Source organism: Rana temporaria, assembly GCF_905171775.1.
Source record: "Rana temporaria chromosome 2 unlocalized genomic scaffold, aRanTem1.1 chr2aa, whole genome shotgun sequence".
Lineage (NCBI taxonomy): Eukaryota > Metazoa > Chordata > Amphibia > Anura > Ranidae > Rana > Rana temporaria.
The window spans coordinates 212,695-237,500 of NW_024404406.1; the positions used below are offsets into that span (position 1 = coordinate 212,695).

The 24,806-nt window shown below is 46.9% G+C and overlaps 1 protein-coding gene and 1 long non-coding RNA gene across 5 annotated transcripts in view; one reads left to right on the forward strand and one right to left on the reverse strand.

Moving 5' to 3' along the window:
• Positions 1-786: 786 nt before the first annotated feature.
• Positions 787-3,722, forward strand: LOC120921536. Its single transcript, XR_005744912.1, has 2 exons — positions 787-2,159; positions 2,216-3,722. It is a non-coding gene; the product is annotated as an uncharacterized LOC120921536 (long non-coding RNA).
• A 9,381-nt stretch (positions 3,723-13,103) lies between these two features.
• The window catches only part of INPPL1 (inositol polyphosphate phosphatase like 1), a 128,310-nt gene continuing 116,607 nt past the window's right edge, over positions 13,104-24,806 (reverse strand). For 2 of the 4 annotated variants that reach the window (XM_040334035.1, XM_040334036.1), the window contains exons 26-28: positions 20,870-21,590; positions 17,620-17,753; positions 13,104-14,177 (exon numbers count right to left, since the gene is read on the reverse strand). In XM_040334035.1, coding sequence (XP_040189969.1) covers positions 14,087-14,177; positions 17,620-17,753; positions 20,870-21,590 — 946 coding nt within the window. In that variant the 3' untranslated portion in view covers positions 13,104-14,086. Of the gene's footprint in view, positions 14,178-14,894; positions 14,953-15,079; positions 15,138-17,619; positions 17,754-20,869; positions 21,591-24,806 lie in introns of those variants that run through there. The other 2 variants (XM_040334038.1, XM_040334039.1) reach the window with 2 other exon arrangements.

Below are 24,806 nucleotides of genomic sequence, written 5' to 3' on the forward strand. Positions count from 1 at the left end.
CCGCCTCCACATCCCTATGTGCCCAGACTAGGGTTGCCAACTGTCCGGGATTCGCCCCGGAAAGTCCAAGTTTTGAACCTTGTGTCCGGGTTTCAGGGCAGACTGAAACCCGGACACATTGTTCAGACCAGGCTGCGGTCTCCTCAAGTAATGCTAGTCGCCTGGCTTTTCATAGTGTATCTGGAGGTGGGATATGGCCTTGCTGGTAGGAATTTGTGTAATGCAACAAAATTCAGGAAATTAGAAAATTCAGGAAATTAGAAAATTCGTAATTCAGAATTTCCGAATTTTGGAATTTCCGAATTCAGAAATTCGTAAATTCTAAAAATTCGGAATTCGGAAATTCGATAATTCAGAAATTCGAAAATTCAACTTTCCAAATTTCCCATTTTCGAACTTTAGATTTTCGAATTTTAGATTTTCGAACATTGCCATTTCCAATTTTTCGAATTTCCCAATTTTCGAAATTCCCAATTTTCGAAAATTCTGAAATTCGAAAATTCCGAAATGTGAAATTTCCAATTTTTCGAATTTCCCAATTTTCGAAATTCCCAATTTTCGAAATTTCGGGAATTCTGAAATACGAAAATTCCAAAATACGAAAATTCTACTTTCCAAATTTCGCATTTTTCGAATTTTAGATTTTTGAATTTTAGATTTTCGAACTTTGGAATTTCGAATTTTCGAACCTCCAATTTTCGAAATTTCCAATTTTCGAATCTCCAATTTTTCTAAATTTCCAATTTCCGAAATCTCCGAAATTTAAAAATTCAGAAATTTCGGAAATTAACAAATTTGTCAACATTTGTTAAAAAACAAATTCGGAACTAAAGGAATTGCACATGTCTATAATGGGTTGTCTTGATTTTTGTTCATTACCTCCCACCATGCCTATATCTAATCAATCACAACACGATCGATATATAATATCGCTTTATCTTTCATCAAACAATTTTGAGTGAAGATAATGAGAAGACGCGTTTCATAGACCAACGGTGCTCTTCCTCAGGGGGAATCACAGGAGGTAGTGATCTAAAATGTATCATTATAATACAAGTATTAATATAATTCATACAGGGATCGCCTTTGGTATCGGCACAGTGGCAATACCAAATGTTTTAAATCCTTGTCATCACATTTTGTAAAAAAATAATAAAAAAATTAAAATAAAAAGTTAAAGCTGAATTTATATCTTAGCATCACGTAAACGCACATTTTTTCAAAACACACATAGGGCAGTCTATTCAATTGATTTGGGCTGCCCTGAGGAAGTGCACTGTTGGTCTACGAAACGCGCTGAGATTTAGCCATCAATCATCTTCACTCAAGCCTTTGTAATAATAGATAAAGTGATGTTATGTATCAATCTTGTGATGACACAGAGATAAGCACGGTGGGTAGGAGATCTAAAGACTTTCAATCCTTTATATTTTTTTAGGAGGTTGTGAATTATATTTGGGAATTTTAGTACCTTGACAGTCCTTGTTGTGTTTTTTTTGTTGCCTACACTGATATGTTGTAGGGATGTTGGTGCGCCTTCAATTTGGTAATAACTCCTATATACAATACAACTTATACAATGTTTCCACTTTCCATCAAGCAAATTGTCATTCCTTGGACACATAATATCCACAAAAATACATTCCTCCTAGGATTCTCCTCCACGGGGAGCAACAGATGGCAAACAGGCCGCAGTCTCCAGAATTCTGCAGGAGATGGACGTTCCATGATTATGTCTCTATACAGGTTGAGGTCTCCAGAATTCTGCAGGAGATGGGACATTCCATGATTATGTCTCTATACAGGTTGAGGTCTCCAGAATTCTGCAGGAGATGGGACGTTCCATGATTATGTCTCCATATAGGTTGAGGTCTCCAGAATTCTGCAGGAGATGGGACGTTCCATGATTATGTCTCCATATAGGTTGAGGTCTCCAGAATTCTGCAGGAGATGGGACTTCCCATGATTATGTCTCCATATAGGTTGAGGTCTCCAGAATTCTGCAGGAGATGGGACGTTCCATGATTATGTCTCCATATAGGTTGAGGTCTCCAGAATTCTGCAGGAGATGGGACTTCCCATGATTATGTCTCCATATAGGTTGAGGTCTCCAGAATTCTGCAGGAGATGGGACGTTCCATGATTATGTCTCCATATAGGTTGAGGTCTCCATAAGTCTGCAGATGGGACTTCCCATGATTATGTCTCCATATAGGTTGAGGTCTCCAGAATTCTGCAGGAGATGGGACGTTCCATGATTATGTCTCTTTATAGGTTGAGGTCTCCAGAATTCTGCAGGAGATGGGACGTTCCATGATTATGTCTCCATATAGGTTGAGGTCTCCAGAATTCTGCAGGAGATGGGATGTTCCATGATTATGTCTCCATATAGGTTGAGGTCTCCATAAGTCTGCAGATGGGACTTCCCATGATTATGTCTCCATATAGGTTGAGGTTTCCAGAATTCTGCAGGAGATGGACGTTCCATGATTATGTCTCTATACAGGTTGAGGTCTCCAGAATTCTGCAGGAGATGGGACGTTCCATGATTATGTCTCTATTTAGGTTGAGGTTTCCAGAATTCTGCAGGAGATGGGACGTTCCATGATTATGTCTCTATATAGGTTGAGGTCTCCAGAATTCTGCAGGAGATGGGACGTTCCATGATTATGTCTCTACATAGGTTGAGGTCTCCAGAATTCTGCAGGAGATGGGACTTCCCATGATTATGTCTCCATATAGGTTGAGGTCTCCAGAATTCTGCAGGAGATTGGAGGTTCCATGATTATGTCTCTATATAGGTTGAGGTCTCCAGAATTCTGCAGGAGATGGGACGTTCCATGATTATGTCTCTATACAGGTTGAGGTCTCCAGAATTCTGCAGGAGATTGACGTTCCATGATTATGTCTCAATATAGGTTGGGGTCTCCAGAATTCTGCAGGAGATGGGACGTCCCATGATTATGTATCTATATAGGTTGAGGTCTCCAGAATTCTGCAGGAGATGGGACATTCCATGATTATGTCTCTACATAGGTTGTGGTCTCCAGAATTCTGCAGGAGATGGGACGTTCCATGATTATGTCTCAATATAGGTTGAGGTCTCCAGAATTCTGGAGGAGATGGGGCGTTCCATGATTATGTCTCTATACAGGTTGAGGTCTCCAGAATTCTGGAGGAGATGGGGCGTTCCATGATTATGTCTCTACATAGGTTGTGGTCTCCAGAATTCTGCAGGAGATGGGACATTCCATGATTATGTCTCTACATAGGTTGTGGTCTCCAGAATTCTGCAGGAGATTGACGTTCCATGATTATGTCTCAATATAGGTTGGGGTCTCCAGAATTCTGCAGGAGATGGGACGTCCCATGATTATGTATCTATATAGGTTGAGGTCTCCAGAATTCTGCAGGAGATGGGACATTCCATGATTATGTCTCTACATAGGTTGTGGTCTCCGGAATGCTGCAGGAGATGGGACGTTCCATGATTATGTCTCTATATAGGTTGTGGTCTCCAGAATGCTGCAGGAGACGTTCCATGACACTATCCCTGTATCTTATGTATACCTCTATATATCTTCTGAACTGGTGAGGTCAAATACGAAGACACTGTATACAGAGAACAGAAGATACATGATGGGAGATCACCGATATGTCATTTATTGAAGTCATCTGCGATTTATGATAATCCCAAATAAAGACTAATTTATTGAAAAGTCTCTGCGCTTCATTATCTGATTATTACAAAGACTACATTGGAACTTGGCCATTTGTTTAGATAGAAAGTGCAGAGTTCCACAGCACCTGAGAGAGAGTTAGAGGAAGGGGCAGAGTCCTCCAGCACTGCATTTCCAGGTCTGTACACCCGCTGTGCCCATTATGAGGGGTTCCCACCATCCCTGTGCTGAGTTCCCGGGTCTGTACACCCGCTGTGCCCATTATGAGGGGTTCCCACCATCCCTGTGCCGAGTTCCCGGGTCTGTACACCCGCTGTGCCCATTATGAGGGGTTCCCACCATCCCTGTGCTGAGTTCCCGAGTCTGTACACCCGCTGTGCCCATTATGAGGGGTTCCCACCATCCCTGTGCCGAGTTCCCGGGTCTGTACACCTGCTGTGCCCATTATGAGGGGTTCCCACTATCCCTGTGCTGAGTTCCCGGGTCTGTACACCCGCTGTGCCCATTATGAGGGGTTCCCACCATCCCTGTGCCGAGTTCCCGGGTCTGTACACCCGCTGTGCCCATTATGAGGGGTTCCCACCATCCCTGTGCTGAGTTCCCGAGTCTGTACACCCGCTGTGCCCATTATGAGGGGTTCCCACCATCCCTGTGCCGAGTTCCCGGGTCTGTACACCTGCTGTGCCCATTATGAGGGGTTCCCACCATCCCTGTGCTGAGTTCCCGGGTCTGTACACCCGCTGTGCCCATTATGAGGGGTTCCCACCATCCCTGTGCTGAGTTCCCGGGTCTGTACACCTCTATTACGTCACTTCCGGTTTTGGTTCTTTGTTTACCCGGACGGTTATGGGCAGGCAGCCGGTCAAACCGATCTGTGTATGATCGGCTGCCTTGGAGGACAGAGAAAGGGATCAGGGGTCTAATAGACCCCTGATCTCACCATAAAGAGGACCTGTCACTGCCCATGCTATCACACAAGGAATGTTGTTCATCCCTTGTGATAGTAAAGTAGGCGCTTTCCCACTCAATACCTCAAATTGATATAAAAATATGCAAATCTATTTAATATGTGGATATACACATAAAAAACAATACACCTCATTGTACATAGGCTTTTCCATATAGCATAAGAGGTGCAATGTGTAAAACATGTCAAGATTTAAACTTGAACATGCCTGTGATATGGCTACAAACCAAGAAACCGAAATTGTCCATAGGCGATGTTTTAAAATCCCTTACAAGTTACCAGTTTAAAGTTAAATGTGAGCATTGACGCTAGAATTATTGCTCTCGCTCTGACATTTGCAGCAATACCTCACATGTGTGTCTGTTTACATGTGCGTGCAGGACCAGCGTGTGCGTTTGCATTTGCACTGGGAGGGGGCAGACCAGGGGGGGCACTTACATTCTTTTTTTTTTTTCTTTTACACTTTTTCCTTAAAACATTTTTTTTTATCAATGACTATTACATCAAATGAAACCGAATAAACATACAAATGGCGCCAACCACATACCAAATAATAAAAGGAACAGTTTATTAGGGGCACACAGGCGCCACCCCCCTATCCATGTATCCGGCCCCCTGATCTACATGCAGGGTGCCGGACGCATGGATTCCAACGGGGGGGGGGTGTTCTTTTTGAAGCACGTGATTGGAGCCAGAGGCTCTCATAGGCTTGAAAAAAGGGAGAGAGAACTACGCCTGAAAACCCACCCCAGGGCTGGACTGGGACAAAAATTTGGCCCTGGACTTCAACCAGACCGGCCCACTTTAATTCAATAAAATGCTGCCCCCACCCCCACCCCCCGAAAAATCACGCCCACCAAAAGGCCCCTACATCCATTATTGTATATCATGAGAGGGTGAGAGAGAGGGGAATGGGAGGGTTGAGGGAAAGGGGGTGGGTGAGAGAGGGGGGTGAGTGTAAGAAAAATAGAGTGAGTGTAAAAGAGAGGGGGTGAGTGTAGGACCACTTGTTACACTGAGGCGTTTTTAGGCACTTTTGGGCTAAAAATAGTGCCTGTAAAGTGACTGAAAAACGCTTCCGCTGCAGTCCCAGTGTGAAAGCCTGAGTGCTTGCACACTGGGGTGCTGCCAGGGCGTTAGAAAAAGTCCTCCAAGCAGCATCTCTGTTTTAAAAAATGGCCCACTGAGCCATCGGCCCACCGGGAAACTCCCTGTAGTCCCTATGGCCAGTCCATCCCTGACCCACCCAGTTGTGTGACAATAGCAAATGAACATTAGCTATTGACACAGTGATCCTTCTCCCAGCCAATAAGGAAGCAGGTTATCCGATAGGCTGAAAGGACAGGTAATTCTAGCGGAAGCCTAGGAGGAGGGAGGAGACGCAAGGTGGAAGCCGCCGTGATGAAGGAGCCGCTGCCTGCCACCCATCACCTGGGGGGGGGGGGAGGGGGGTGCCGCCAGCCAACCGGGGCCAAATCTTGACACACGTTTGAATGCGGAATTACATTGCGTTACGTGGACTAAAATTAATTTGTGTATTTTTTTTCCCGAAAATTTGCATTTTAAAATGGCTGTGCCAATATCGTACGACATAAAAAAAAATAAAAATGCAACAACCACAATTTTTATTCTCTAGGGCCTCTGCTTTCAGAAAAATATATAAAGTTTGGGGGTTCCAAGTTATTTTCTAGCCAAATAAAAAAATTAAGATTTTAACACGTGTGTGTAAAAAAAAATTTTTAAATGGTCCTGGACTGCATGGTGCCCCTGATGACGTAATTTAGGACGACACACATTGGGTGGAGCCAGACGCCATGACGTCACCATGCATGCGCTTTGTAGTTTGTAATGCAGATTTCCAAGTTCCTAGTCTGTAAATGTTTTTAACCGTTTTTTTGATAAACTTAGTAGCCAGATTGACACGAATTTATTATTTTGAACCCTTCACATAGTTAATGCCTGGAGTTTGCTGTAATGCTGCTGAGGAACGGTTGTGAGAAGACCGATCATCCCGGTGGCTGATGATCTGAGGAGCTTGAAATTTTAGCAAGCGCTTCTTGTGACTTCTCTGAGAGTTGCATGCGCTCTGGTAAGCCTCAGAGGGATTCTTGGTGGAGGACATTTGAGGTTTTTGTCGATGTTCAGGGTGAGATGGAACCATTCCATATAGTCCACTAACCACTGCTTCTATTTGCTGTGCTCATACCGCCATCTAGTGGTGGATGAAGGTTAGTGCAGCCATAACTAATAAATTGGGCAGATTTCTAGAAAGTAGAATCACTCCGACTTACCTTTTGGAGCCTATAGAGTCCCAGGGGCCCCTTGGCACTTATTACGCAGCCTTTGGGCCCATTACTCATGCCAGTGAAGGGATATTCTTCTTTAGGTTTGGTTTCTTTCACACGGGTTATCAGTATTTCTCTGCTGTCCATCCATCCTCTGATCTCTTATAATAATGGATCTTACTGAGAAGAGATACAAGGTATTTTTGGGGGGCTGTAGGAAGCACACATATGGGAGCACCGATTATAGAAATGGGATTATATAAGATTTCCTTGGGTTCTATATCCACTTGGCGCCCAGAGGCCGTCATATGACGGCCTGGGCTTTGTGGTGGCAGCTACAGGCATCATTCAGATATCGGCATTTTCAGCCTACACCATAAGAATGACCATAGCGGCTATTCCGCCGCTTGATCGTTCTTATGGGCAGGGGGGTTCGGGGGATCTGCTTCTCCCGACTCACCGCTGCGATCGGTGAGTTGGAGAACGGATCCACCGCCCCTCGGATGCTGATCATAGAGATTTCCGGCAGACCAGAGGTCAGGGGAGAGGGCCTGTAGGTCAGGGGAGAGGCGTGTTGGTCAGGGGAGAGGCGTGTTGGTCAGGGGAGAGGTCAGGATAGGAGCGTGAAGGTCAGGATAGAGGCGTGTAGCGCAGGGGAGAGGCGTGTAGCTCAGGGTAGAGGCGTGTAGGTCAGGATAGAGGCGTGTAGGTCAGGATAGAGGCGTGCAGGTCAGGATAGAGGCGTGTAGGTCAGGATAGAGGCGAAGGTCAGGATAGAGGCGTGTAGGTCAGGATAGAAACGTGTAGGTCAGGATAGAGGCATGTAGGTTAGGGGAGAGGTGTGTAGCTCAGGGTAGAGGTCAGGATAGAGGCGTGTAGCTCAGGGTAGAGACGTGTAGGTCAATATATAGGCAAAGGTCAGGAGAGAGGCGTCTAGGTCAGGAGAGAGGCGTCTAGGTCAGGAGAGAGGCGTCTAGGTCAGGAGAGAGGCGTCTAGGTCAGGAGAGAGGCGTGTAGCTCAGGAGAGAGGCGTCTAGGTCAGGAGAGAGGCGTCTAGGTCAGGAGAGAGGCGTGTAGCTCAGGATAGAGGCGTGTAGCTCAGGATAGAGGCATGTAGCTCAGGATAGAGGCATATAGGTCAGGATAGAGGAATATAGGTCAGGGGAGAGGCCTGTTGGTCAGGGGAGAGGCGTGTTGGTCAGGGGAGAGGCGTGTAGCTCAGGGGAGAGGCGTGTAGCTCAGGGGAGAGGCGTGTAGCTCAGGGGAGAGGCGTGTAGCTCAGGGGAGAGGTCAGGATAGGAGCGTGAAGGTCAGGATAGAGGCGTGTAGCGCAGGGGAGAGGCGTGTAGCTCAGGGTAGAGGCGTGTAGCTCAGGGTAGAGGCGTGTAGCTCAGGGTAGAGGCGTGTAAACTCAGGGTAGAGGCGTGTACACTCAGGGTCGAGGCGTGTAAACTCAGGGTCGAGGCGTGTAAACTCAGGGTCGAGGCGTGTAAACTCAGGGTCGAGGCGTGTAAACTCAGGGTCGAGGCGTGTAAACTCAGGGTCGAGGCGTGTAAACTCAGGGGAGAGGCGTGTAAACTCAGGGGAGAGGCGTGTAAACTCAGGGGAGAGGCGTGTAAACTCAGGGGAGAGGCGTGTAAACTCAGGGGAGAGGCGTGTAAACTCAGGGGAGAGGCGTGTAAACTCAGGGGAGAGGCGTGTAAACTCAGGGGAGAGGCGTGTAAACTCAGGGGAGAGGCGTGTAAACTCAGGGGAGAGGCGTGTAAACTCAGGGGAGAGGCGTGTAGGTCAGGGGAGAGGAGTGTAGGTCAGGATAGAGGCATGTAGCTCAGCATAGAGGCATGTAGCTCAGGATAGAGGAATATAGGTCAGGGGAGAGGCGTGTAGCTCAGGGGAGAGGCGTGTAGGTCAGGGGAGAGGCGTGTAGGTCAGGGGAGAGGCGTGTAGGTCAGGGGAGAGGCGTGTAGATCAGGGGAGAGGCGTGTAGGTCAGGGGAGAGGCGTGTAGGTCAGGGGAGAGGCGTTTTAAGGTCATGGTAGAGGCGTGTAAGGTCATGGTAGAGGCGTGTAAGGTCATGGTAGAGGCGTGTAAGGTCATGGTAGAGGCGTGTAAGGTCATGGTAGAGGCGTGTAGGTCAGTGGAGAGGCGTGTAGGTCAGGGGAGAGGCGTGTAGGTCAGTGGAGAGGCGTGTAGGTCAGGGGAGAGGCGTGTAGGTCAGGGGAGAGGCGTGTAGGTCAGGGGAGAGGCGTGTAGGTCAGGATAGAGGCGTGTAGCTCAGCATAGAGGCATGTAGCTCAGGATAGAGGAATATAGGTCAGGGGAGAGGCGTGTAGCTCAGGGGAGAGGTCAGGATAGGAGCGTGAAGGTCAGGATAGAGGCGTGTAGCGCAGGGGAGAGGCGTGTAGCGCAGGGGAGAGGCGTGTAGCGCAGGGGAGAGGCGTGTAGCGCAGGGGAGAGGCGTGTAGCGCAGGGGAGAGGCGTGTAGCGCAGGGGAGAGGCGTGTAGCGCAGGGGAGAGGCGTGTAGCGCAGGGGAGAGGCGTGTAGCGCAGGGGAGAGGCGTGTAGCGCAGGGGAGAGGCGTGTAGCTCAGGGGAGAGGCGTGTAGCTCAGGGTCGAGGCGTGTACACTCAGGGTAGAGGCGTGTACACTCAGGGTAGAGGCGTGTACACTCAGGGTAGAGGCGTGTACACTCAGGGGAGAGGCGTGTACACTCAGGGGAGAGGCGTGTAAACTCAGGGGAGAGGCGTGTAAACTCAGGGGAGAGGCGTGTAAACTCAGGGGAGAGGCGTGTAAACTCAGGGGAGAGGCGTGTAAACTCAGGGGAGAGGCGTGTAGGTCAGGGGAGAGGCGTGTAGGTCAGGGGAGAGGAGTGTAGGTCAGGATAGAGGCATGTAGCTCAGCATAGAGGCATGTAGCTCAGGATAGAGGAATATAGGTCAGGGGAGAGGCGTGTAGCTCAGGGGAGAGGCGTGTAGGTCAGGGGAGAGGCGTGTAGGTCAGGGGAGAGGCGTGTAGGTCAGGGGAGAGGCGTTTTAAGGTCATGGTAGAGGCGTGTAAGGTCATGGTAGAGGCGTGTAGCTCAGGGGAGAGGCGTGTAGGTCAGTGGAGAGGCGTGTAGGTCAGGGGAGAGGCGTGTAGGTCAGGGGAGAGGCGTGTAGGTCAGGGGAGAGGCGTGTAGGTCAGGGGAGAGGCGTGTAGGTCAGGATAGAGGCGTGTAGCTCAGCATAGAGGCATGTAGCTCAGGATAGAGGAATATAGGTCAGGGGAGAGGCGTGTAGCTCAGGGGAGAGGTCAGGATAGGAGCGTGAAGGTCAGGATAGAGGCGTGTAGCGCAGGGGAGAGGCGTGTAGCGCAGGGGAGAGGCGTGTAGCTCAGGGGAGAGGCGTGTAGCTCAGGGGAGAGTCGTGTAGCTCAGGGTAGAGGCGTGTAGCTCAGGTTAGAGGCGTGTAAACTCAGGTTAGAGGCGTGTAAACTTAGGTCAGGGGAGAGGAGTGTAGGTCAGGATAGAGGCATGTAGCTCAGCATAGAGGCATGTAGCTCAGGATAGAGGAATATAGGTCAGGGGAGAGGCGTGTAGCTCAGGGGAGAGGCGTGTAGGTCAGGGGAGAGGCGTGTAGGTCAGGGGAGAGGCGTGTAAGGTCATGGTAGAGGCGTGTAAGGTCATGGTAGAGGCGTGTAAGGTCAGTGGAGAGGCGTGTAGCTCAGGGGAGAGGCGTGTAGCTCAGGGGAGAGGCGTGTAGCTCAGGGGAGAGGCATGTAGCTCAGGGGAGAGGCGTGTTGGTCAGGGGAGAGGCGTGTTGGTCAGGGGAGAGGCGTGTAGGTCAGGGGAGAGGCTGTAGGTCAGGGGAGAGGCGTGTAGGTCAGGGGAGAGGCGTATAAGTCAGGAGAGAGGCGTGTAGCTCAGGGTAGAGGCGTGTAGCTCAGGGTAGAGGGGTGTAGCTCAGGGTAGAGGGGTGTAGCTCAGGGTAGAGGAGTAGAGGTCAGGGTAGAGGCGTGTAGGTCAGGGGAGCGGCGTGTAGGTCAGGGGAGAGGCGTGTAGCTCAGGGTAGAGGCGTGTAGCTCAGGGTAGAGGCGTGTAGCTCAGGGTAGAGGAGTAGAGGTCAGGGTAGAGGCGTGTAGGTCAGGGGAGCGGCGTGTAGGTCAGGGGAGAGGCATGTAAGGTTATGGTAGAGGCGTGTAGCTCAGGGGAGAGGCGTGTAGGTCAGGGGAGAGGCCTGTTGGTCAGGGGAGAGGCGTGTACCTCAGGGGAGAGGCGTGTTGGTCAGGGGAGAGGCGTGTAGGTCAGGGGAGAGGCGTGTAGGTCAGGGGAGAGGCGTGTAGGTCAGGGGAGAGGCGTGTAGGTCAGGGGAGAGGCGTGTAGGTCAGGGGAGAGGCGTGTAGGTCAGGGGAGAGGCGTGTAGGCCAGGAAGTGCCTACTGGACTACCACTATCCTGGCTGGAGCTTACAGCAAGAAGTAGGAGGGCCATGGTCTGGTGCCGGGTCGAGCCACAGTCCAGTGCCAGGCTGTGGCCCGTTGCTTGGGAGCCACTGCCTAAGGTCGCATGTAATTTGAAATTGGCAACAAGACACAAAAGACACAACATAAATATTTCACGGTAACATTTTATTGACAAAACGATCACACAACTCATAACCGGGTTAGTAAGAATACAACCGGCAGATTACAGCATCGGAAGAAAGAGTCCGCCTCTTATAAATGAAGGATGAGCGTCAAACCTCAACTTCCCTTTTTACGGAGCGCCAGAAACCAGCGCCGAGCACCGTGGGCATCACTGAGCGGACAGATCGCAGAGCATCCCGGAGATACCAAGGATTTCCGACCAGCAAAGCACAGGCCGGTAACTGCAAGGGGTCCCACAAACCTATACAGCAACATGTGTGTAGACTTTGGGGGGTCTATGCCTAAAAATATCTGCTGTAAAAACGTCTTGGCATTCGCACAACCATCACAATCCCCGTAATATAAGAATTTCCTAAGATCGTCAGCTCCATCTAGTGGCCGTAATGTGGTATTTTCCTGAAATACTCCAATCAGAAAAAAATACCACATTATGGCCAGTAGGTGGAGCCGTCGACCACAGAAAATAAAACATATTAGAATAGACACGTTATGGGGATAATTCGTGATGAAGGCTTGCAATTTTTTTTTTTTATAAACTGACCACCCCGTGTGTCCTCACGCCAGGTTCACCTTCACGTATACCAAGTGTTGCTTCCGCACACAATCCCAGGCAGCCGCCAGCACCGACACACATTAAGATGTACAACCATAAGTGCCTATAGCCAGGGCTGGCGCAAGGATTTTTGACACCCTAGGCGAAACCTCATTGGGCAGCCCCCGTTCTGGGTCAACCTCTGACTCCACCCCCTTTGCCCTGCCCATGTATACCCCACCTTTTTAATGAAGCGCCCATCAAATGCAGCCTCACCAGCGCCCATCAAATGCAACCTCACCAGCGCCCATCAAATGCAGCCTCACCAGCGCCCATCAAATGCAGCCTCACCAGCGCCCATCAAATGCAGCCTCACCAGCGCCCACCAAATGCAGCCTATACCAGCGCCCATCAAATGCAGCCTCACCAGCGCCCATCAAATGCAGCCTCACCAGCGCCCATCAAATGCAGCCTCACCAGCGCCCATCAAATGCAGCCTCACCAGCGCCCATCAAATGCAGCCTCACCAGCGCCCATCAAATGCAGTCTCACCAGCGCCCACCAAATGCAGCCTCACCAGCGCCCATCAAATGCCGCCTCACCAGCGCCCATCAAATGCAGTCTCACCAGCGCCCATCAAATGCAGTCTCACCAGCGCCCATCAAACGCAGCCTCACCAGCGCCCATCAAACGCAGCCTCACCAGCGCCCATCAAACGCAGCCTCACCAGCGCCCATCAAACGCAGCCTCACCAGCGCCCATCAAACGCAGCCTCACCAGCGCCCATCAAACGCAGCCTCACCAGCGCCCATCAAACGCAGCCTCACCAGCGCCCATCAAACGCAGCCTCACCAGCGCCCACCAAATGCAGCCTCACCAGCGCCCATCAAATGCAGCCTCACCAGCGCCCATCAAATGCAGCCTCACCAGCGCCCATCAAATGCAGCCTCACCAATGAATGTTTGCTTGCTTCCATTCATTTGGGAGTCGGGACACTGCGCCTCTGACACTGTGTGCGATTAGAGCGGCGACTGCCTGCTGATGCTGAGACTTAGTTGCTTGCTGCAGAGAGAAGAGAGTAGGAACACCACTGGCCGGGCGCCCCCCTAGGGGGTAGCACCGGCCCTGCCTATAGGTGGGGTACATATGCTGTAGTGCCTGTAATGACAAAAGCTGAACTAAGCCCCCCATTGGACTAACATGGACCAACGTCATGACGCCACGGGGAGACGGCTCTGAAAGCAAGCCCCCCATTGGACCAACATGGACCGATGTCATGACGCCACGGGGAGACAACTCCAAAAGCAATAAAAAAAACAGAAAGTTAAAGTCAAAGAACTCCAGAGTCCCAGCAGATAAGGCAGGGTTTCCCTTTTTATAAAACAACCGCTGACTCCGCCCTCTCTACGACGGTTTTCAGCTCTTGGGTCAGGCGAGGAAGACTTTATCCGTTGATGCAAAACTCTTAAAAAAAGGTCAAGGCTGCGCGCCTCTGTTTAGACAAGGGAGGGGCGCCACAGTTTTTCCAGATTTCCAAGGAACTGCTGCCCCCTTGAGGTGGCAACAGTATATAGGTCCTCTCTCTTCGAGACGTCAAACACAAGACGGTAGCCGGAAGACCCAATTTTGGTCTAACGTCACGCTGAAAAAAATATTTTAAATACACAGAATACAAATTAACTTCCATTTAAAAATCGATAAAAAAAAAAAAAAGAAGATGTATTTTTTTTGCCCCGGAGACGGAAATGTAAAAGGACAGCGATGGAAGGGTCCGGGGACCGGGGACCGGTGCCGTTGTCCAGCAACAAAGGAATGGACGCTGGCAGGAATATCCTGCGTAAGGCTTTTAATCCTCGCCAGGACCCGGCGGGGTTGGGGGGGCTGCCAGAGCCCGATAAGGTGCGTGGCGTTTAAAAAAAAACAAAAAAACGCGCGTGGCGAAGCCTACGGTCGCGATGATAAGGCCACAACATGTAGAAGGGGATGTGAGTAGGTGAAGGTCACTTCCTGAGCTGAAGATTGTCCAGAATGGTCTTCTTGTGGTTGGAATCCATAACTCCGGCCTCTTCGAGGTCCTCTTCCACTATGTCACTGCGAAGAACAAGAACATGTCAATGGGGGGAGGGGAAGGGGGGTGTCCTCTTTCAGGTCCTCTTCCACTATGTCACTGCGAAGAACAAGAACATGTCAATGGGGGGGAGGGGAAGGGGGGGTCCTTTTCCACTATGTGACTGCGAAGAACAAGAACATGTCAATGGGGGGAGGGGAAGGGGGGGTCCTCTTCCACTATGTCACTGCGAAGAACAAGAACATGTCAATGGGGGGAGGGGAAGGGGGGGTCCTCTTCCACTATGTCACTGCGAAGAACAAGAACATGTCAATGGGGGGAGGGGAGGGGGGGGTCCTTTTCCACTATGTCACTGCGAAGAACAAGAACATGTCAATTGGGGGAGGGGAAGGGGGGGGTCCTCTTCCACTATGTCACTGCGAAGAACAAGAACATGTCAATGGGGGGAGGGGAAGGGGGGGGTCCTTTTCCACTATGTCACTGCGAAGAACAAGAACATATCAATGGGGGAGGGGAGGGGGGGGGTCCTTTTCCACTATGTCACTGCGAAGAACAAGAACATGTCAATGGGGGAGGGGAAGGGGGGGGTCCTTTTCCACTATGTCACTGCGAAGAACAAGAACATGTCAATGGGGGAGGGGAAGGGGGGGGGTCCTCTTCCACTATGTCACTGCGAAGAACAAGAACATGTCAATGGGGGGAGGGGAAGGGGGGGGGTCCTCTTCCACTATGTCACTGCGAAGAACAAGAACATGTCAATGGGGGGAGGGGAAGGGGGGGTCCTCTTCCACTATGTCACTGCGAAGAACATGTCAATGGGGGGAGGGGAAGGGGGGGTCCTTTTCCACTATGTCCCTGCGAAGAACAAGAACATGTCAATGGGGGGAGGGGAAGGGGGGGGGTCCTTTTCCACTATGTCACTGCGAAGAACAAGAACATGTCAATGGGGGGAGGGGAAGGGGGGGTCCTTTTCCACTATGTCACTGCGAAGAACAAGAACATGTCAATGGGGGGGGGGGGAAGGTCACCCTGGACCTCGCCTATCACTGTCAGAGATGGAGATCATTGGGCTAACAGCGAAAGGGAAAAAGTATTTGACCCGCCCCCCCCCCTGCTGATTTTGTACATTTGCCCCACCGACAAAGAAACGATCAGTCTATCATTTTATTGGTCGGTTTATTATAACAGTGAGAGACAAAATAACAAAAAAAATCCAGAAAAAAGTTATAAATTGATTTGCATTGATTTTTAACCACTTGCTTACTGGGCACTTGATAGGTGGCACTGGTGGGCACTGAGAATTGACACTAATAGGTGTCACTGATCAGCACTGTAAAGTGAGACTGATAGGCAGCACTGCTAGGTGGCACTGACTGGCACCACTGGTGGGTATTTATTGCACTGTGGTCACTGTGGGCATTGGCAGGTGGCACTGGCAGGCACTAACGAGGCGGATGTGCCTCTTTCGCTGGGGACTGATGTCCCTTACACAAGAGCCGGTGATCCAATTACCAAGCTTTGTTTACATCACGTGATCAGCTGTCATTGGCTGACAGATGATCACGTGCTAAGGGGCCGGGACCCGGGAGTCTCAGTGACTTGGTGATCACAGCGCGCCCCCTGCAGGGGGCACATGCAAAGGGCAGGACGTCTATTGACGGCCTCCCGGCACTAATAGGTAGGTGTCACTGAGAGCTGCCACTGATAGGTGGCAGTGATGGGCACTGATCATCAGTGGTAGGTGAGACTGATAGGCAGGACTGCTAGGTGGCACTGATTGGCACCACTGGTGGGCATTGATAGGTGGCACTCGGCATTGATAGGTGGCACTCGTAGGCATTGATAGGTGGCACTCGTAGGCATTGATAGGTGGCACTCGTAGGCATTGATAGGTGGAACTCGTAGGCATTCATAGGTGGCACTCGTAGGCATTCATAGGTGGCACTCGTAGGCATTGATAGGTGGCACTTGTAGGCATTCATAGGTGGAACTCGTAGGCATTGATAGGTGGCACTCGTAGGCATTGATAGGTGGCACTCGTAGGCATTGATAGGTGGCACTCGTAGGCATTGATAGGTGGAACTCGTAGGCATTGATAGGTGGAACTCGTAGGCATTGATAGGTGGAACTCGTAGGCATTGATAGGTGGCACTCGTAGGCATTGATAAGTGGAACTCGTAGGCATTGATAGGTGGCACTCGTAGGCATTGATAAGTGGAACTCGTAGGCATTGATAGGTGGAACTCGTAGGCATTGATAGGTAGCACTCGTAGGCATTGATAGGTAGCACTCGTAGGCATTGATAGGTGGCACTCGTAGGCATTGATAGCTGGCACTCGTAGGCATTGATAGGTGGATCTCGTAGGCATTGATAGGTGGCACTCGTAGGCATTGAGAGGTGGAACTCGTAGGCATTGATAGGTGGCACTCGTAGGCATTGATAAGTGGAACTCGTAGGCATTGATAGGTGGAACTCGTAGGCATTGATAGGTGGCACTCGTAGGCATTGATAGGTAGCACTCGTAGGCATTGATAGGTGGCACTCGTAGGCATTGATAGCTGGCACTCGTAGGCATTGATAGGTGGATCTCGTAGGCATTGATAGGTGGCACTCGTAGGCATTGAGAGGTGGAACTCGTAGGCATTGATAGAGAACTCGTAGGCACTGATAGGTGGCACTCGTAGGCATTGATAGGTGGAACTCGTAGGCATTGATAGGTGGAACTCGTAGGCATTGATAGGTGGAACTCGTAGGCATTGATAGGTGGAACTCGTAGGAATTGATAGGTGGAACTCGTAGGCATTCATAGGTGGAACTCGTAGGCATTGATCGGTGGAACTCGTAGGCATTGATCGGTGGAACTCGTAGGCATTGATAGGTGGAACTCGTAGGCATTGCCAAGCTTTGTTTACATCACGTGATCAGCCGTCATTGGCTGACAGCTGATCACGTGGTAAGGAGGCGGGACCGGCCCCTTATTTGGATCTGCGATCACCCGAGTCTCAGTGATGACAGCGCGCCCCCTGCTTGGCGATGGTCTGGTAGCCCATTCCAGCCTTGTGTAGATCTACAATCTTCTCCCCGACGTCCTCGGACAGATCTTTGGTCTTGGCCCATGGTGGAGAGACTGGAATCTGATTGGTTGCTTCTGTAGACAGGTGTCTTTTATACAGGTAACAAGCTGAGATTAGGAGCACTCCCTTTAAGAGACAGAGAGTGCTCCTAATCTCAGCTCATTACCTGTATAGAAGAAACCTGGGAGCTAAAATGCAAATCAATTGAGAACTTTTTTGAAATGCGTTTTTCTGGATATTTTTGTTATTCTGTCTCTCACAGTTATAATAAACCGACCAATAAAATGATAGACGGATCGCCACCTATGGGCTGATTATATATATTTTCTCATTATGTAAATGCTCCCGATTAAGTTATTGACCATAGTTTCCAGAACAATTCAATTTTACCTGAGAAATTCTAAGTCATCCCACCCGTTGTGTATGAGCCCCTCTTCATATCGCTCCATGCCGATCCCTCTCAGCCATTCGCCAACGCTGGAGCCCTGCAAGCTGGAGGAATTCCGCCCACCGTGATAGAGAGCCTGTGTGGGGGGGGAGGGGCAGAGTGTCAGACACGCCAATCTTACCGACATTGTACAGATAGGACAGCCCTACACTTCACGGTACAATCTATACAGAATATAAAAAATGTGACACAGAAGTGACATCACCACACAGGGGTGGCATCACTGCTCTCCAGATATAAATATATAGGAGTGACATCACAGTACCTGGAGGAGTGGCCTAGTGGGAAGATCAGGAGTTATGGGTTGTCGGCACAGACTCCTCCTTCATCCAATAGCACACCGGCTTTCCAGTCCCTTCCTCAAGGTGACATACTCACTGGACAAGCCCATATACCGTACAGCAATCCTGTGCACACCATTCCATGACATCACAATGACATCACAATTCCGCCAATAAAGTCATAATTCACCGAAACCCTCACAATGTTATGACACCGGTGCCAGAAAGTCTGACTTACATCTAAAGGTATGTGTATTGTGTAGCAGGTGAGAATAGCTTATCGCGGAGTCAGAAAGTCTGTCTGAGATGTGGATTGAGGGGGACTCGTTAGCGCCCATTGTGTGATGTTGTGGGTGGAGTGTGTCATTGTCACTTTGATTCCTGCAGCATGCTTTCTAACTGTATATAAGAAACCTGAGTTTACTATTAAAGTCTGTCTGTTTGGAACCAGAGAACAGAGCTGTGTTGTCTCGTTATTCTGGGGAAAATCAGTCTGCTGGATTGTGGAGTGTCGGAAGCTGTCTTGGGTTGGTGGAATGGAATATCGTAACGGCGTTGACCCCTGACCGTTACATCACCAATCCACAGTTATGGGTCACATCATCACACATCCTTATTCTTGTGGAGCGTTTCAAGACAGGTTTGGCGGTTTTGTTTGGTATTAGGTGATCTATGATATAATTGGTGGGATTATTACATCACTGTGACGTCACGGGAGGGCATATACATGGGTTAATGTATGGTATAGAACGTATGTCTGATGAGTAGGTTTATTGTCACCTTGAGGAAAGGACCATAAACCTCGGCCTTGACTAATGTGACATTCCACCAATAGATGTGCAGGAATTTCTTTGGAGTGCTGGAGACTTTCTATCCCTTCACAGGTCTTCTTGTCCAAATTCAGTACCAAACCTCACAAATGGCACTCAATCCCAGAGACACCCTCCAAAATTGTGTGGGTAACCTTCCCAGGGGAGTGGAGGCCGATATAACCACAAAGGGGGCAACTCCATATTAATGGCCATGGTAAGGGAAAGCTCCATATTAATGGTCATGGTGAGGGAAAACTCCATATTAATGGTCATGGTGAGGGAAAACTCCATATTATTGGCCATGGTGAGGGAAAGCTCCATATTATTGGCCATGGTAAGGGAAAGCTCCATATTATTGGCCATGGTAAGGGAACGCTCCATATTATTGGCCATGGTAAGGGAAAGCTCCATATTATTGGCCATGGTAAGGGAAAGCTCCATATTCATGGCCATGGTGAGGGAAAGCTCCATATTCATGGCCATGGTGAGGGAAAGCTCCATATTAATGGCCATGGTGAGGAAAAGCTCCATATTAATGGCCATGGTGAGGGAAAGCTCCATATTATTGGCAATGGTGAGGGAAAGCTCCATATTATTGGCCATGGTGAGGGAAAGCTCCATATTATTGGCCATGGTGAGGGAAAGCTCCATATTTTTGGCCATGGTGAGGGAAAGCTCCATATTATTGGCCATGGTAAGGGAGGGAAAGCTCCATATTATTGACCATGGTAAGGGAAAGCTCCATATTATTGGCCATGGTGAGGGAAAGCTCCATATTATTGGCCATGGTGAGGGAAAGCTCCATATTATTGGCCATGGTAAGGGAAAGCTCCATATTATTGGCCATGGTAAGGGAAAGCTCCATATTATTGGCCATGGTGAGGGAAAACTCCATATTAATGGCCATGGTGAGGGAAAACTCCATATTAATGGTCACTCCATATTAATGGCCATGGTGAGGGAAAACTCCATATTAATGGTCATGGTGAGGGAAAGCTCCATATTATTGGCCATAGTGAGGGAAAGCTCCATATTATTGGCCATGGTGAGGGAAAACTCCATATTGATGGCCATCGTGAGGGAAAACTCCATATTGATGGCCATGGTGAGGGAAAACTCCATATTAATGGCCATGGTGAGGGAAAACTCCATATTAATGGCCATGGTGAGGGAAAACTCCATATTGATGGCCATCGTGAGGGAAAACTTCTTATTAATGGCTGTGGTGAGCGCAGATCCATATTAATGGCCATGGTGAGGGCAGATCCATATTAATGGCCATGGTGAGGGAAGATTAATATGGATCTGCCCTCACCATGGCCATGGCCACAGTGAGAGAAAACACAATTTTAATGGTGATTGTGAGGGAAAACTCCATAATAACGGCCATAGTAAAGGAAAGCTCTATATTAGTGGCCATGGTAAGGGAAAACTCCATATTATTGGCCATGGTGAGGGAAAGCTCCATATTATTGGCCATGGTGAGGGAAAGCTCCATATTATTGGCCATGGTGAGGGAAAGCTCCATATTATTGGCCATGGCGAGGGAAAGCTCCATATTATTGGCCATGGTGAGGGAAAACCCCATATTAATGGCCATGGTGAGGGAACGCTCCATATTAATGGCCATGGTGAGGGAACGCTCCATATTAATGGCCATGGTGAGGGAAAGCTCCATATTATTGGCCATGGTGAGGGAAAGCTCCATATTATTGGCCATGGTGAGGGAAAGCTTCATATTATTGGCCATGGTGAGGGAAAGCTCCATATTAATGGCCATGGTGAGGGAAAGCTCCATATTATTGGCCATGGTGAGGGAAAGCTCCATATTATTGGCCATGGTGAGGGAAAGCACCATATTAATGGCCATGGTTTTGGAATAAGGTGTCCAACAAGCTCATATAAGTTTGGTAGTCAGGTGTTCACAGACGTTTGGCCATACACTGTAGGCTGACCCGGATGGCCTTAGGAGTTTTTTCAAACTTGGTTGGTTGTATGTTCAGAATGCTTATGTTGGACCATGCCATGACCTACATCCTGTCTATAGATCAGGTGAGTCCCATTAGCAGGGGGGGTCAGATCAGTATATGCCCACCTACCTCTTCGTCCTCCTGTATACTCTCTCGAATGCAATGAGGAGGAAAGACAAGGGGTCGACTGAAGTCCAAACAGCGGCTCGGCAGCTCCATCTTACTTTTGCCCCCCGTGAGATGAGGCGGGCGTCCCTGGGCCTCCTTGCCTCCAGTATAGTCCACCTCACTTAGCGTGCGAGCCATCTGCAAGACAGAGCAGGAGCGGTCATCCTGCATTGTCCCATGAGCCTCAGCCATGTAGGAAGGCTGGGGGGTCGGTATAGGAGGCCGCGATTGCGCCTTCAGATGATATTTCGTTTCCGGGGGTTCGCTGAAGGTGACGCCCGCGCGGGTCTTTCCAGGTCCCGTCCGGGGATCCCCGTCTTCTGCCGGCCGGTTGTGCAACTCACTTGACGTCACATAAAAGGGGTTGTCCAGCATTTCGAACTCGGCTGACTTGGGAAGAGGAGGGGGAGGGAAGTCCGGCGGCGGTAGATTCAGAGTGCCAACCTCTTCGTCGGAAGAGGTTTCCTCCCCTCGGGCAGACGGTGGGTATTGGCGGCGTTTTTCGGTGTGCTGTGCGGGCACTGTGATTTGCACCCTATTCTTAGATGATGCAGTGGTGGACAGCTGCCCATCAGGGGGCATCATCTGGTGCGGAACCCCTTCCAGGACGTAATAGGCCGGGTTATTGAAGCTGTTTTTATGACCATGTGCGTCACCCTCCGCCTGGACCTCCATCTTGCACCTGCGGAGGCAGAGAGGTGGGGAAAAGTCACATGACCGCCATGATTAGAACACAAGTTTCAAATATAAACCGATATATTGACATATCCGAGAACTGAGGGTCACAAGAATAAGAATTATTATTTAAAGGTGCAAATAAATGTGTTTTTTTCTGTATAGTTCTTATACTGTATTTTAACTTTTTACTGTTTCTAAAACTGGAAAAATGTACAGTAACTATTTCACAAATTGGAGCGAATGAATTTACCTTAATTAACTCCTTCTTCCCCTTCTCCTCTTAAATGTAATATTTCTCCTCTTAATTATTCGCAACCATTAATCTTTTAAACTTTTTTTTTATTATTTTGTTCCTTTTTACATACTCTTCATATTTTACTTTTTACTAGATAAAAATTAAACTAATTTACAAACAGAAAAAAATAATAATAAAAAAAATCAGTTAATAAAAAAAACGTAGGTAATTAGAACTGATTAGTTGACTTTAATAAGCATTAATTTCCTTCTTCCCCTTCTCCTTTTGATTAGTATTTTCCTCCTAACCTCTTCAATTGTATTTGGAACCATTATTATTTCAAACTTTTTTTTTTTTTTTATGTTTTGCATAAAAAAAAAAAAACGTAAAAAAGTAAAATAGAAAAAAAAAAATTGGAGTGAATTAATTTACCTTAATTAACTCCTTCTTCCCCTTCTCCTCTTAAATGTAATATTTCTCCTCTTAATTATTCGCAACCATTAATCTTTTAAACTTTTTTGTATTATTTGTTTCGTTTGTTCCCTTTTACATTTTTTGCATACTCTTCATATTTTACATTTTACTAGATAAAAATGTAACTAATTTACAAACAGAAAAAAAATAATAATGCAAAAAAAAATCAGTAAAAAAAAAAAAAAGTAGGTAATTAGAACTGATTAGTTGACCTTAATAATCATTAATTATTTCCTTCTTCCCCTTCTCCTTTTGATTAGTATTTTCCTCCTAACCTCTTCAATTGTATATTTGGAACCATTATTATTTAAAACTTTTTTTTTAATGTTTTGAAAAAAAAAAAAAAAAAAAACGTAAAAAAGTAAAATAGAAAAAAAAAAAAAATGGAACGAATTAATTAACTCTCTTTTAAACTTTTTTTATTATTTGTTTCATTTGTTTGTTTTTACATTTTTTACATACTCTTACTTTTTACTAGATAAAAATTAAACTAATTTACAAACAGAAAAAAAAAATGATAAAAAAATCAGTTAATAAAAAAAACATAGGTAATTCGAACTGATTAGTTGACCTTAATAAGCATTAATTATTTCCTTCTTCTCCTTTTGTTTAGAATTTTCCTCTGAACCTCTTCAATTGTTTTTGGAACCATTATTAATTAAAACTTTTTTATATATATATATATATATATATATATATATATATATATATATATATATATATATATATATATATATATATATGTTTTGCATAAAAAAAAAAGTACAAATATTATTGCGCAAATACCGTGAGAGATAAAAAGTTGCAATTACCATCATTTTATTTCCTAGGGTGTCTGCTAAAAAAAAAAAAAAATTATATATATATATATATATATATATATATATATATATATATATATATATATATATATATATATATAATGTTTGGGGGTTCCGAGTAATTTTCGAGAAAAAAAATTATGATTTTTACATGAAGGAGAGAAGTGCCAGAATAGGCCCGGTATGGAAGTGGTTAAAAACCTTTATTCAATTAAAAAAAAAAATGGGAAAAAAAATAAAAACAAAGCTTTTATTTTGTTTAAAAGTAACTTTCCAGTGCTTTGTACCAAAAATGATAAGGTTAGGCTTATTTTATAGAATAACGTTTATACTGTTATCTACAGTAATTTTTTATTTTATTTTTTTATTAAATAAAAAAAAAATATATATATATATATATATATATACTTTTTTTAATTATTTGTTTCATTTGCTCCTTTTTAAATTTTTTACATAATCTTCATATTTTACTGTTTACTAGATGTAAAACTATAAAAATTAAACTAATTTACAAACAGAAAAAAATAATAATAAAAAAATCCGTTAATAAAAAAAACGTAGGTAATTAGAACTGATTTGTTAATTAATTATTTTTTTCCCTCTTCCCCCTTCTCCTTTTGATTAGTATTTTCCTCCTAACCTCTTCAATTGTATTTGGAACCACTATTATTAAAAACTTTTTTTTTTTTCTAAGGGCCCTTTCACACTGGGGCATTTTTCAAGCGCTTTAGCGTTAAAAAAAAGCGCCTGTAAAACGCCTGAAAGAAGCTGCATCTGCAATCCCAATGTGAAAGCTTGAGTGCTTTCACACTAAAGCGCCTGAAAAACACCCCAGTGTGAAAGTGGTCTTAGCGTTAAAAAAAGCGCCTGAAAGAAGCTGCATCTGCAATCCCAATGTGAAAGCCTGAGTGCTTTCACACTGAGGCGCTGAGCTGGCAGGGCGTCAGAAAAAGTCCTGCATGCAGCTTCTTTGCAGCGCTTTAGGAGCGGTGAATACACCGCTCCTAAAGCCCCCTTCCCATTGAGGAAGCTTTTTTTACCGCCAAAGCGCCTGAAAAGCGCCTCAGTGTGAAAGGGGTCTTAGCAGCGCTTTACCAGCGTTTTTCGGGCGCTGGCAGTGTGAAAGGCCTCTGAAAGCACTTGGGCTTTCACATTGGGATTGCAGATGAGGCTTCTTTCAGGCGCTTTACAGGCTTTTTTTAAACGCCAAAGCGCCTAAAAAACGCCCGAAAAACGCCCCAGTGTGAAAGGGGTCTAAATGTTTTGCATAAAAAAAACCTAAAAGAAAAATGAAAAAAAAAAACAACCTAAAAAAGTAAAATATAAAAATAAAAAAATTGAAGCGAATTAATTTACCTTAATTAACTCCTTCTTCCCCTTCTCCTCTTAAATGTAATATTTCTCCTCTTAATTATTCACAACCATTAATCTTTTAAACTTTTTTTTTGTTTTGTTTTTTATGTTTTGCATAAAAAAAAAATAAAAAAAAAAATACAAAAAAAGTACAAAAATATTTTTTTTTAGAAAGTCCACCTTTTTGCGGCACCACCTGGAGTTCAATAGGAGATCTGCAGATTTTTTTTCTAGTCTAAGTAATTTTGTACCTTTATATAGCTCTGACATATACCGCAGTGCTGTACAGAGATCACTGGGCCAGTCACATCAGTCTCTGTACAGAGGAGCTTACACT